Source organism: Gavialis gangeticus, unplaced genomic scaffold (assembly GCF_001723915.1).
Source record: "Gavialis gangeticus isolate Ggan-Ray unplaced genomic scaffold, GavGan_comp1, whole genome shotgun sequence".
NCBI classification, from domain to species: Eukaryota; Metazoa; Chordata; order Crocodylia; family Gavialidae; genus Gavialis; species Gavialis gangeticus.
The window spans coordinates 3270944-3283664 of NW_017729018.1; the positions used below are offsets into that span (position 1 = coordinate 3270944).

Consider the following 12721-nt stretch of genomic DNA (forward strand, 5'->3'; position numbering starts at 1 on the left):
CACATGCACCTGCAGGATCCACGTGGACTTCAACATCTCAAAGAACCAGTTACAGAAGGCCAAGCAAATTCTCTTTTCCCCCTCTGCTAAGTGCCTTGGGATTTGTCAATGAAAAGCATGTTGTAAGAACAAGGTATCATAGTCCTGCACAGGAACAACTCCCTGCTAATGGAGATGGGGACAGGGCTGAGAGAGAAGCTAATTATTAATCCCTTGGGCTCAATGTAGGTTTCATGATGATCTGAGGACCAAACCCACAGCTTGTCTACTTTTGCCATTGTAAAACCATAATATAACCTACACCAAAAATCCCCAGGAACACAGCTATCTTCAGACTCTGACCTATCTTCATAGTGTTCTTACATCTGAGGCTCCAGCCTGTGTTATCCACCTTATGGACTACAAGACTCAGTGCTACCAGCGTAACCTTCTCAGCACTTCTCCTCTCCTCCTCCTCTTCACAGGCATCAAAGCGAGGTGTTTAGAAATAGCTGCTCCTCCTTCTTTCGCTGTTTTACATACTTAAGTCACAGCTACTTCCTGAAATTAGACACAGCAGTTTGCCAAACCCCAGGAAAAAGCTTCCATTTCAAGAATAGGCTGCATGGGTAGAGGGTGACCATGCTGCATGCAGATAGTGGGTCAGCACCTTCTATGAGGAATTTTGGTTGAGTGTACTTGCTTCTCTATGGAAAGGTGGTGAGGAGGGGAAGAAGTGACTGCTGATGGAAGATGGTGAGTAATACATTGTCTCTAGCTGTACACACCTGTGCTGTGCTGTATGCAGGGATGGGGGGACCAGGTAGCAACCCTTCATAGCATTGGCTGAGAAGGATTGTCTCTGCTTCTGTTGCCGCAAACAGGTGGCTGCTTCATTCACCAAGGGAGGTGCAAAAAACATTATGCAGCAAGCAACACCCTTTGGACAATGTGATGTCTGTACTGCTGTGTATAATGAAATTCTGAAAAACCTCAAATTGCTTTTTAGGGTAAAATATAACCTAGATGCAAGATCCACTTTGTTCAGCATTGAAATACAGCCACCTATAGGTGCACACGTAGTTGAATAGCAGCACACAGAAATACTTCATGGCTTTCAGACAAGATGAGATATCTTCCAAGAATTGTCACAAGTTACTGAGCTTGCTGCAGGAACCATGACTTGTGCAGGAGGTCAGACTAGAGTATCATGGTAATCCCCTCTGGTTCAAAAGCAATGAAAGAAAAGATTACTATATTTGAATGAACACAAGAGCAAAGTTGGAATTGTGGCAGGACACATGGGCAGAAGGCAGGGTAGATTTGCACCTTATAGACTGACTATATCAGAGATGCACAGCATAAGCTCAGCAGGCTTACTTTGTCAGATGTAAGCCTGCTTCCTGTGAAAACTTATGCAATGCATCCACTGCAGTTAGTATGAGAAGCACAAATCTTCCCTTTCTGCCTAACTTCAGACTAATATTTACACGACTACCTCTTTCTGCTCAAGGTGAAGCAGATTTTGTTCATACCTAAACAGTTCATCAAGGTTTTTATTAATGAAATAACAGCAAGATTTTTTTCAAACATTTATATTAAAGAAGTCAGAAATCTGGACAAAACAAAGTTAACTTTTGTAAATGTGGTAAAGAGTGCTTCATTACTCAATTGTTCAAAAGCCACTGGGTCTACTGAGTTTAACAGCCATGAGACAGGAAATGCTGGTCTCTGTCTCCATCTCTGCCTGCCTTTAGCAATATCCTTGTTGCAATCCTGTTCCAGCTGTGAAAGGAGGCTACACCCACGTGTGATCCCAATAGTATCTGCAGGAGGTGGGGAGTTCACACTTTCCTTAGGTACCTGAATTTGAGCACCAAGGTTTAAAAAGATTTGCTTCAGCTTCTCTGCATCTTAGTTTTCTCATTTGTAAAATGAAAACAATTCACAAGCACAAAATAAAATTGAAATCTGGGACCACTGTGGAGAAGAGCATTAAGAGAAGAAAAATGATCAGGCTAATTAGCTATTTTGTAACCAAATAGAATTGGTACTTCACAGTCCACAGATGATAGCTTTTTGGGATATGGTCCATGTAATTAATGCTTAATAAGCTTCTAAAAATCCAACTACATTGCTTCTGCTGCTCTTCTTACATACCTTGCTTTTGGTACAGAACTACCAAACCAATGTAGACCCTTTTTATTTACTGCTATTCTGTGGCTGTTTCCAACACAGATGTTTCTAGGACATTCAGACAACTTTTAAATGCTGTTCTAGAGGCTGCCTCTTCATTGGTGCAGAGATGCAGGTCTGACCTATTTCACGATGCAAGCATAGCATAATGGGAAAGCCACAGGAAAAACATGTGCACTCTTAAGAGGAGGGTAGACTCCACCCACACGAAGACAGCAACCTCCCACACCAGCCATGCAACTAGGACAGCTTCTCACTTTAGCAGCAGTGCTTGCATGTAAGGCTGCAACTTCTGAAGGGCGGTATTGTCAGCTTATACTGTTAACCAAGACATTGCACCTGTGTATCAGGAAGTGGAATTTGTGCCAACCATGCCTTTTCAAAGAAAAGTGCAAACGAGGCACAACCAAGTTTGTCCCAGTTAGCATTAGCGTGCGTGCCTATTGGGCTGTGGCTGGTAAAATGCACCTAGGAGCATTTAGAACCCAAATCACGTGTGCCGGAAATCACACTTGTAAAAGTCAGAGCAGCAACCTGCACCAGCAGCAGTGCTCATCTCTTAGGCAAGCCAATACATGCAGCAGCCAATGTCATCTTCCAGAATTGGACACTCAATCTACACTGGGGCCAGTCTTCAAAGCTAGTGAGCCATTGTGCTGCATGGTGGTCACTGTTCTCACATTTCAGAGTCAAGAGGGAGCTTTGGTGTTCCATTTTTCTGGTCTTCCATGGAAATCAGGAGCAGCACGGAGCCCACTGCTGAGCCCTGTCCAGGATATAGATGTTAACTCTAACTTTAGCCATATTGATATAAATACGGAGGAACCCCAGGGCCAGGCGGTTCCCTCCTATTGAAAACACTTAGGAAGGAACCAAGGATAAAGAACAGAGAAAAATGAGTCCTGGAATTGACCCCATGTTGATTTCTCATGGTGATTTTGTCAAGAAGAGGGTAATTTTGCACCCACTCCCACCTCCAGAACAAGCAGGGAGTTCAATCCCATGGGCAGATCTAGTTGAAAAGGGTGGTGGAGACGGTGAGGTGCATCATCACATAGAGAACAACACATATTTTTCTCTAGTTAAAAATAAACTAGGAGCTTTACTAATACCCTAGGGGCCCAGGACTGTGCCATTCAGTTTAAGACTGAAGCAAAAAATGAATATAACTTCATTGGAATGAGTTAAAAAAAACCCTTAGGGCTGTGAAATAGGAGTTATGTTACCAGGAGCAGCTAACAGACTACAGAATTGTGGAATGAAGGCTTGCTTGCTTGGCAGGACATCAAGACCATCAAAAAGAAGAGAGGGTCTTTAACAATGCAATGAAGAGTTGAGAAGGGATCAAGCAGGTGACAATGAGCCATGAAGTCAATTGACTCCCTCAGCACTTCCAGGCTAGAAACGCTGCTGCCACTGCCAGACAGTTGATTTTAAATTTTGGGTAAGCACGAATCAAAGGGGAGCGCTTTCAGATGCCATTGCCAGCAGTACTGAGGCTCTGTACCACCACACAGGCTCCAGAGCTCTTTGGGGAAGGGCCTTTTTCACCTCTGGGCAATTAGGCAATACAAATAATAGACATTTATCAAGCAGAATAGGAAATGTGTGTGGTTCTAATTTCACTCTGTGGACCTTTCTACCGTGAATAACTAATACTGTCCTTAGTGTTATACAGAGCTGTTTGGGAATTAACAATGTCTGTTCTCTTCCAGGAAGGAAAAGAGGGTGTTAGACATATAAGGTCAAAGTTTGAAGGGCACAGGCATGAAGTCTCTGAAAAGAGTGACAGATCCATGCATCAGCCAGCAGTATCACTTGCAAAGGAGCAGAGAGATGGGCTTCAAACTGGGTTCAAGAACAACCAATCACCAAAATTAGCAGAACCAAAAAGGATGGATTTAACAAATGCTCCCTTGTCTCAGAGTAAAGTCCAAGGCCTGGGACAAAGATTACCAGATCTTCATTTTCGTGAAAAACCTGCGTTGGTGCCCAAGTCAAAGAATGGGAAGGTAGTGGAATCAGCTGGTCTGAAAACAGGAATAAAAGCAGCACCACAAAACCAGAGGGCTGCAAGGAGCAACATAGACCTTCCTCAGAAAAACCTGAATCTGCACAAATGGCCACCGATCCAATATCCTAAGAATGAAGGAGTAAGTTCAGGTACTTTGCAAGTTCCTACCACAGGGACAGCTGTCCCAGCCCCAGTGGATACTCCACGGAGTGTAACTGAGAAAGACCTCGCAAAGGTTCCTAGGAAAAAGCCACTCCCGCAAGCAAGACCACTGCAGTCGAAACCAGTCAAACCCAGTCGCCCTCCTGTAGTGGACCTAGAGAGGTTCAGGAAAGCCCGAGCACATGCTTCTCCTGTACCACCGCCACAGAGAGATGTGCGGCATGGTATGTACAGGACGTCTGTCACGTGACAATCCCATGCAGCCAGGGGAGGAAAGTGTCCTAGAATGCATAGTTCTAGGAAGAAAGTGGTGCACAGTGCAGAGTTATGCATAGTTGGTACAATGGTGCATAGTTCAGGAAGGAAACGGTGCTGAATTAAAACAGACAACTCACGCTAGGTAGAAATGTTGAGGCTTTTAGGGAAAGGTGGGGCTATGGCTTTTATAAACATAACAGGTTGGAAAAGAACGAGCAGAATTGTTTTAATAATTGAGGAGAGTGAGGAAGCTGAAGGAAACCCAGAAATGAGTGAAAGCTGACTTGCTTTCTTTGAAAAATACACAAGAAGAGAAGGGCTCTGACTATGTGGGAAGCAACAGTGACCCCTCCAAACAGCTAGAGAGAGGACCTCATACACCATTTATCTTAAGGAATTAGCTAACTCTGTAACTGTCAGCACCATATCTGGATTGGCCTCCACCCCAGACAGCCCTTTATGATGTGGCTCCTAATACGTATGTGAAAGAATTGCAAATCTGAGTCACCAGGATCATCCAAATTGGGTCCAAGAAGGACTTGGTTTTTGTGCTGACCTTTGACACAAGCTCTCTTTGCCACTAGATCATTGATCCAAGGTTTTGGCTCTCTTTTCAACACCCATTTGTTCTACAAGTTTGCAGGGGGTTTCTTCCCCCTCTTCTGAGCCTTTAAAAATGTCAGGCCCTTTACCTGGCTCATGCTGGAATAGCTCAACTTTGGGGCCCACATTAAACTGTTATTCTGTAACTTTGGGGCCCACGTTAAACACCTTATTCTATAAGGTGCCTGCTATTGTGGTTCAGTGGTAGACTCCTTGTCTACAACATGGGAAACCTGGGTTTGATTCCCAGATGCACATGTAACTACAGCCATTGAGGTCCCAAACATCTGGACTCAGTCTGGCCTTTGGAGGCTGTCTCAATGGTTGGAAGGCCTGGGCATCCTCCCACCTAGGTGTACATGTCAAAGATCCTGGTGATGTCTCATGTGTACTTTGCAATCCAGAAGGATTGATGATTGCCTACTTTATCTCAGGTATTGATAGGGACTCCATTACTACAATATTTGAGTATCCTGCACTTACGAATTAGGGTTGTTGGTTGTAGCCATGTTGGTCTAAGGACATAAGCAGACAAGGTTCTTTGGGTGGATGTGATATCTTTTATTAGACCAACTAAATGCAGTAGTTGGAAAAATTGTTCTTTGCAAACTTTCAGGCACAAACACCCTATACCTGAAGAAGAGTGTTTGTGCCCAAAAGCTTGCAAAGAACAATTTTTCCAGCTACTGTATTTAGTTGGTCTAATAAAATATCACGTTTACCCAAATAATCTTGTCTGCCTGCACTCATGAATGTAGTTAGGTTCATAGCATCTGTGTGAGGCTGAGAAATGCTGTTCCTTAATACATTCATTCTCTTTGTCCAGATGTGAAACTGGGACCAGGGACTTGAGTGATATGCCTGAGGTCAGACAAGGAACAGCTCTCGTGAGTGCTAGGGCAGTGTCCTAATTACTAAAATGCTCTGCTTCATCAAGCAAGAGCTCCGGTCCACACCATAAATCTTAATAGTCAGATGGGCTCTTCTCATCCATCAGTGATGTTGGACTCCTTGGGTGTTTTCAGTCTGAGATGCCTTAAGGATAGGTTAACTCCTTGTTCACTGTAATTAGACCAATCTCCTCACAGGTTTCAGCTGAAAGAACTGGCTTTTTGTAACCATTTTACTATTTCGAAGGCAGGCTTTTGTCATCTTTAATCTTAAAGTGCAGTTCAATTAGCAGAGATAATTCTTCAGATAAGGAGCATCCTATAATTTTAGTTTGGCTCCACTGTGTTGGAAAGCTAGATTTCCATCCTGTCTTGCTCTATAGTAACTGGTGCATTTATTAGGTTTCATGTAGAGTCCAACCTCTCCCTGCCCCGTCTGTGAGTCAAACCATATTTTCCTGTGGTTTTAACATCCGTGCCACTGAAAATAAAATGGTCTAATATCAGATGCACTGGCATTATTCAAATGGACCTCATGTACTACCTTTGCGGTATACAGGCTTCTGTAGGCTTACACTCTCTCTAGCTCTCCCCAACTCTGTCCTCACACACGGTAATGACTCACAACAGTCTTTGCGCTGGAGTCTTTTCTTATTATGTCTTTTCCTTTCAGTTGAGATGTTCATTTTTAGGCCAACATGAAGCAAATCTGGCTTCTGCTGTTTTCACAACCCAGCCCCAGAGTTGCCTCCTAGGCCACGCTGCTTCCTATCACTTGCCCAAATACGTCTGTGAGCTGTGCACCCTGCTGATACAAATTCTGACAGTCCCTGGCCTCTCACGTTAAGCACATTCATATTGAGCATTAATAGATGGCTGGGGTGCATCTCCAGTTTTTCGGGGTCCTCTTTATCTGTGACAAGACAGCAGGCGATACTGGTAACTGTGAGCAGTCTTTTCACAACAATCCATTCCTTAGGATCTTCCTTTTCCAGGTCACATGCAACTTCATAGTCTGCCCATAGTGGCTGAAGAAATGCCTGGTTAGCAATCACCTTCCTAAACACTTTAAGAAGATGGAAATTGATTTTCCTTGCTTTGTATTTCACTCAAGCTTTCTTATAGCAAATCCAGCCCCCCTTGCCTTCCGGGGATCTTTCATATGGAGGATAATCCTCTTTTCTTGATTTGCAGAGTGTATAAGCTTGGAGTTTTTAAACCAACAAAACCCACCTGGCTCATCCAATCCTGTATCAGCAAAGCCTTTTACACAATCGTGGCACAGAAAACAGTGGCTGATCTAACTAACAGCATCCTGGATGTGCCACCAGGGGCTCCTGACATTGGGACTCTGTCTTCTGTGGCTTATGTAGCCCTAGCTCAGCAGCAGGACAGGGAAGAGCAAGCAGTCTGGAAGCTAGGGGTCTAGGTGTGAGGAGTAGGTGTAGGGAGGTGCTGAGCAGGGGAGGAGTTACCACTCCATGGGCCAGAATGTAGGAAGGGAATCAATGAATGGATGCTAAGGGAGCCAGGTACGGATGATCTGGACACTAGATGGAATTAAGATTTAACAACAACCCTGTCTGAAATTAGAAGAATTGATTCCTTATCATGTTTCTGCGAGAGCTGTGTTGTCGGCTCTTCAACCCTTAAGTGCTGGGGTTGTGTCTGCCAATCCAAGAAGGATTCCAGCAGGAGAGTGGATTCCTGTTTCTTTTCTTTCTGAGAGCTGCAAGTCTTAATTGCTATTCAGTAGTGCAGTCCCCTTTTTACTTCTGTGAACTGGTGTAATAGAGCAAGGAAGTCCATAAGAGAGAAAAACTCACCACCATAAAAAGTAAAAAAGTACCCCTATGATCATGCCATTTAGATACTATTGATCATTTGGTGGGCATCTCTGCTTCTGGACTGCAAAGTCTGTTGTTCTTTGGTCCTGATGGACAATTTGAGTTATTTAGGCATTATCATACTTTTTGTAAGTGCTCTAATACTGTACCATGATGAGGGGCACTACAGAAAAACATGCTTAACATTTATGTACTTACGTATACTTATGTATTGGAGAATGGAAAACTGGTAACTGCTATGTTCAGGCCATTCTGTTTCCACACTCCCAGCAGCCCCTCCTTACCTCTTCCCATGTCATTGATGGAAGCATGCAGTATACAGAGTGAAGATATAGGGACTGCTTTTGGTTACTGCATGCTGAAGGGCTGAAACACAATGAGAACAGGAGACTCTCAGCTTGCATTTCAAAAGAGAAGTAACTTTATAACCCATATGGTTGTTGAAGAAAGATTGAACGAGCCATCAAAATGTTACCTAAAAAGAGCACCAAGATTTTGGAGGGAGCTGACTCATGTTTGTCCATTAGCTCGGCATTCTTGATGCTGGGAAAAGTATGTCTAAGGGCCCCTCATCTAATAGTGGTTCCAGCTGCAGTTGAATGGATACTGAACCTAACAACGGATGAGTTGGCTAGAAGTAACTTGTTAATTGGGATTAACTCAAGCCTCACAGACTCGTGCAGTACAAAGGATATTTGCATTTGCTGTCAGTCAGTTTTTCTCTTTTCTGAGGGAGGTAGTTAGCTGTGTGTGTCCAAAGCCAGGCAAAAGGCAGAGTACATTTGCACCTTATAGACCAGGGCTGTCCAACTAGTGGCCCACAAGGGGTTAAAATGTAACCACTCCCCAACCCCAGGCTTCTGCCCAGCTGCCACTGCCCCATCACTTGGGGCAACAGCAGCAGGAGTCTCTGGGCTCTTCCTCCCTCCACCAGCTGCTAGTTCCTATACCTGGTCCAGGGAGGCAGGCAGCGAGAGCCTGGGGCATGCAGTATAGCAGGGAATGAGAGTGGGCAGGTTAGGGAGGTCACAGGCACGGTGGCGGGGGGGACGGGGATGCTGAGCATGCAGTACTGCAGTGCAGGGGTCACAGGCATACAGCGCAGCAGTGCAGGATGGTTTGCAGGTGCACAGTGCAGCAGTGGGGGGGCATCCGTGGGGTGTATAGCCTGGGGGGGCCATAGGTTGCCCCGGTGTGCGGCCCATGCCCTGCTTGGAAATTGGACAACACTAACTAAATCAAAGATACATAAGCTTTTGTTATCACTAGCTTAGTTTATCAGATGCTAAGAGGTTACTGCTTTTGAATATATATGGCTCTCTGATTTAGTTAGTCTGTAAAGTGCAAATCTCCTCTGCCTTCTACCGTGCTTTTCTGAGCCAAGGAATGTCACTGTAGTTCATCAGAAACATTGAATCATAGAAAAATAGGGCTGGAAGGGAAATCTGGAGGTCATCTATTCCAATCCCCTGCTTGAGGCAGGGTCATCCCTATCCACACTGTCTCATATAAGTCCTGGTTTGGTTTATTCCTGAAAGCACAGAGCCCTGTTGCATGACTATAAGGCATATTGCCTAGGGACACCAAAAGCATCCTGACCTGCCACAGTTAAAGCAGGAGGACAACAGCAATCAGTGTCCTGTTGCTGCAAGAGTTAATAAAATGCACTGGAGAGGATTTTTTGGACAAAATAACTCTTGAGAGTTGTGACAGAGATACGAGCCAGGTAATAAGAGCAATAAAAATAATCATTGTCATGATGATGGTGAACCAGCCAGGTGATCAATGAGGCAGCAAATGAATGAGCAAGAGAGCACATGCCATTGCAGTAGCTATATGAGACTATGGTGAAGTTCGTTGTTCACATTGAACCTGTCTTAGTGTGATGGCTTGGGATTTATATCACAGCTCATAATACCATATAAGGCACATCCCCCATGCCAGGTTTCGTTTTTTCCCCTGCTGCCAAGGCCTGCCCCAGTACTTGCCCTGGCTGACTTCTTCAGACAGGACAGTCAGGTTTGGAATCTTAGAGCAGGTCCCAAGGAGAGGGCTGCATTTCCCCTGTCAAGTCCAGAAAATTGGTTTAAAGTAATCAGTGATCTGACTTTCCTTCTTCCCCATCATCCTCCACCTTTGCTATAGGTTACTCGAAGCCAGATCCTGCTTCCTTTGGACCAGTTCCACCTAAAGCTGCTCCATTTCCTCACGTCTCAAGTTTAGCAAGGTAAGTTCCGACTTGCCAATTCTTTCCTTTTTTCCTTTGCATCTCCAGGTACAAGATGGCTTGCTGCCTACCACAGACTAGGGTGAGGCACACAGGCCAGCATTTTTCAGCTGCATTTTTTTAGATGTCAATACTAGATGCCCGTCTTTGGTTGGATTCACCATTGTGCTGCACCTTGTGCAGCTGCCCTTCTGATCTACTTTGCACTAGTTTAAATGAGTGTGCATGGTGCAGAGCAGAAGGGAAGTGGGCCTTTTGGTTGCGATTCCTTCTCAGTGCTGAGCAGTTCAAACTCCAGAATAAGTAGCAGCCTTCAACTACCTAAAAGAGGGGTTCGAAAGAGGATGGAGCTAGACTCTTCTCAGTGGTGGCAGATGACAGAACAAGGAGCAATGGTCTCAAGTTGCAGCAAGGGAAGTTTAGGTTAAACATTAGGAACATTTTTCTCACTAGGAGGGTAGTAAAACACTGGAACGGGTTACCCAGAGAGGTGGTGGAAGCTCCATCCTTGGGGGTTTTCAAAACCAGGCTAGACAAAGCTTTGGCTGGGATGATCTAGCTGGGGCTGGTCCTGCTCTGAGTAGGGGGTTGGACTAGATGACCCCCTGAGGTCCCTTCCAACCCTCACTTTCTATGATTCATGGGAGGGCCAGTGTGTCTGTATCCAGCCTACAGTGTCCCACATAGCAGACCTAATAATTTACATACTAATCATCTTTTTTCTCTCAGTGTAGCCAAGGCACCGGTCCACAGCACAGTGTACAGCTGTAAGCGAGGTGCACGCTGGCCAGAGCTTTGTAGAACACTCTGCACAATGGCATTGCCACATGCAGTGCAAGGCCAGTCTCATTAGCACATTATGCCATAAATTATTCCTGTTCAGACGGATGTCTGCTCTCAGCTCTGATACACTCCTCTCCCCTTCTGCTCCCCCCTCTTGTATCATTGGCTTTTGATTGTATATTAAATTCTAGTCTCAGACTGCAGTTGTAGCCACCACAGCTCAGCTTTCTTATCTCAATTTTCCCCATGCCTCAGGGAACAAGATGAGATATATGATGATGTGGAAACAGTTGGGCCAGTCAACAAAGGCAAACAGCTCCTATTACTCCCCAATTCCCAGCCCACAGCCTCTTTCCATTCTGGACAAGGTAAGTACAGTGCAGGATATAACATTTATTAGTCAGCACAGAATATGCAATGGCAGCTCCAGCCTCCGAATGCAGCCTGCCACCATTTCAGCTTCACTCTGAAAAGGGAGTGTGTGAACCTGACCTTGTGCCCATTGGGGAACTATGGGGATGCCCCATGTAGCCCTGAGCCCCTGAAAATCCCCCCAAGCCCCAGGTCCTCACACGGCTTGGACATCCAAAGGTTTTCTGAGGGCCCAGCCTCCATAGAGGGGCCCAAATAGATAGCTTTGGGTGGAGTGGGTGGAGACTGCCCCATTCCCTGCTTCCCAGTGGGCTTGTGCAGCACCTGTGCATGGCATGGAGAAAGCACCTGACAACCGGTCCCCTTCTCCTGGCCACTTCTGAGGCTTTTCTGTGAATATAATAACCAGAGAGGTCATTGCCTTGTCTTGGCAGTGTCTGAAACCCATGACAGGGTCACAGAAGGGTCCTGCATGATTTGGGGTAGATGCAAGGGGCAGTAATATGCAGGCCTCATTTACACGGAAAAGCTGCATAGCACCATGTTTATAGTTAGACTGGTACAAACCTTGCATGGGCAGACTTATGCTGACATAAGGATGGCTTTTCCAGCTTAATTGAAGCTTTCCTTAGTGACACAAGCAACGTTGTAAAAAAGCCATCTTATGCTAGAATAAGAGTGGCCCCATGTAGGGATGAGCTGATTTAACTCGATCTGCTTCAGTTCGTTCTTATACTGGAAACCCTTACTTGTAGCCCAGGCTAACAGGAGCAAGTGGAGAGCACTGTGTCTTATGGCAGTGAGGTCTGGAAATCCCAGGAGCTGGCTACAGAAGTGAGCTGTAAGCACCATCCTGAACAAAAGAGAGTAGGACAGGATAACATTTGAGGTGCACATCAAGAGGTCCTTGCTGACAACAAGGTGGATCTAGCTGGGGAGTCATTTCCTCATGGGGAAGTCCCTTATAAAAACTAAATTACTGAGACCTAGATGCCTGGACCACTGGGTGGCAGAAGTAGGACCCAGCCTCAACCTCTGAGCTCCCAGGAGCTCTTCTAAGTGGGTCTCAGCAGGTGGTTTTGGCATACCAGCCTCACATGGACTCTTCTTCTGGCATCTAATTATGCAGGTGGAAGGACTGGTCTGACCCCTGGCAGATTTCCTCCAGACTTCGCCACACTGAGGTAATACATGGATTTATTAAGTCTGAGAGACTCACTTTTCTAAGCTCTGTGCTCCACATTAGGACTCTCCTGGATTAGTTACAGTGTCCTGCAAGGGCACCATTGTGCCAGACATTAGTAGGGAATGAACTGGGAAACTTCAGGAGCTGAGAGTTTCCTTCTACAACAGGTTTCTAATTTTGAGGATGGTATCCAGTTAGGTTTTT

General features: G+C 45.3%; 1 protein-coding gene across 2 annotated transcripts in view; it reads left to right on the forward strand.

The window, feature by feature from the left end:
- Nucleotides 1-364: 364 nt before the first annotated feature.
- Nucleotides 365-12721, forward strand: part of PRAM1 (PML-RARA regulated adaptor molecule 1) — a 37269-nt gene continuing 24912 nt past the window's right edge. Inside the window, exons 1-5 of one of the 2 annotated variants that reach the window (XM_019513242.1) lie at nucleotides 365-735; nucleotides 3891-4575; nucleotides 10095-10176; nucleotides 11215-11327; nucleotides 12461-12515. In XM_019513242.1, coding sequence (XP_019368787.1) covers nucleotides 733-735; nucleotides 3891-4575; nucleotides 10095-10176; nucleotides 11215-11327; nucleotides 12461-12515 — 938 coding nt within the window. In that variant the 5' untranslated portion in view covers nucleotides 365-732. The remainder of the gene's footprint in view (nucleotides 736-3890; nucleotides 4576-10094; nucleotides 10177-11214; nucleotides 11328-12460; nucleotides 12516-12721) is intronic. The other variant, XM_019513243.1, reaches the window with a different exon arrangement.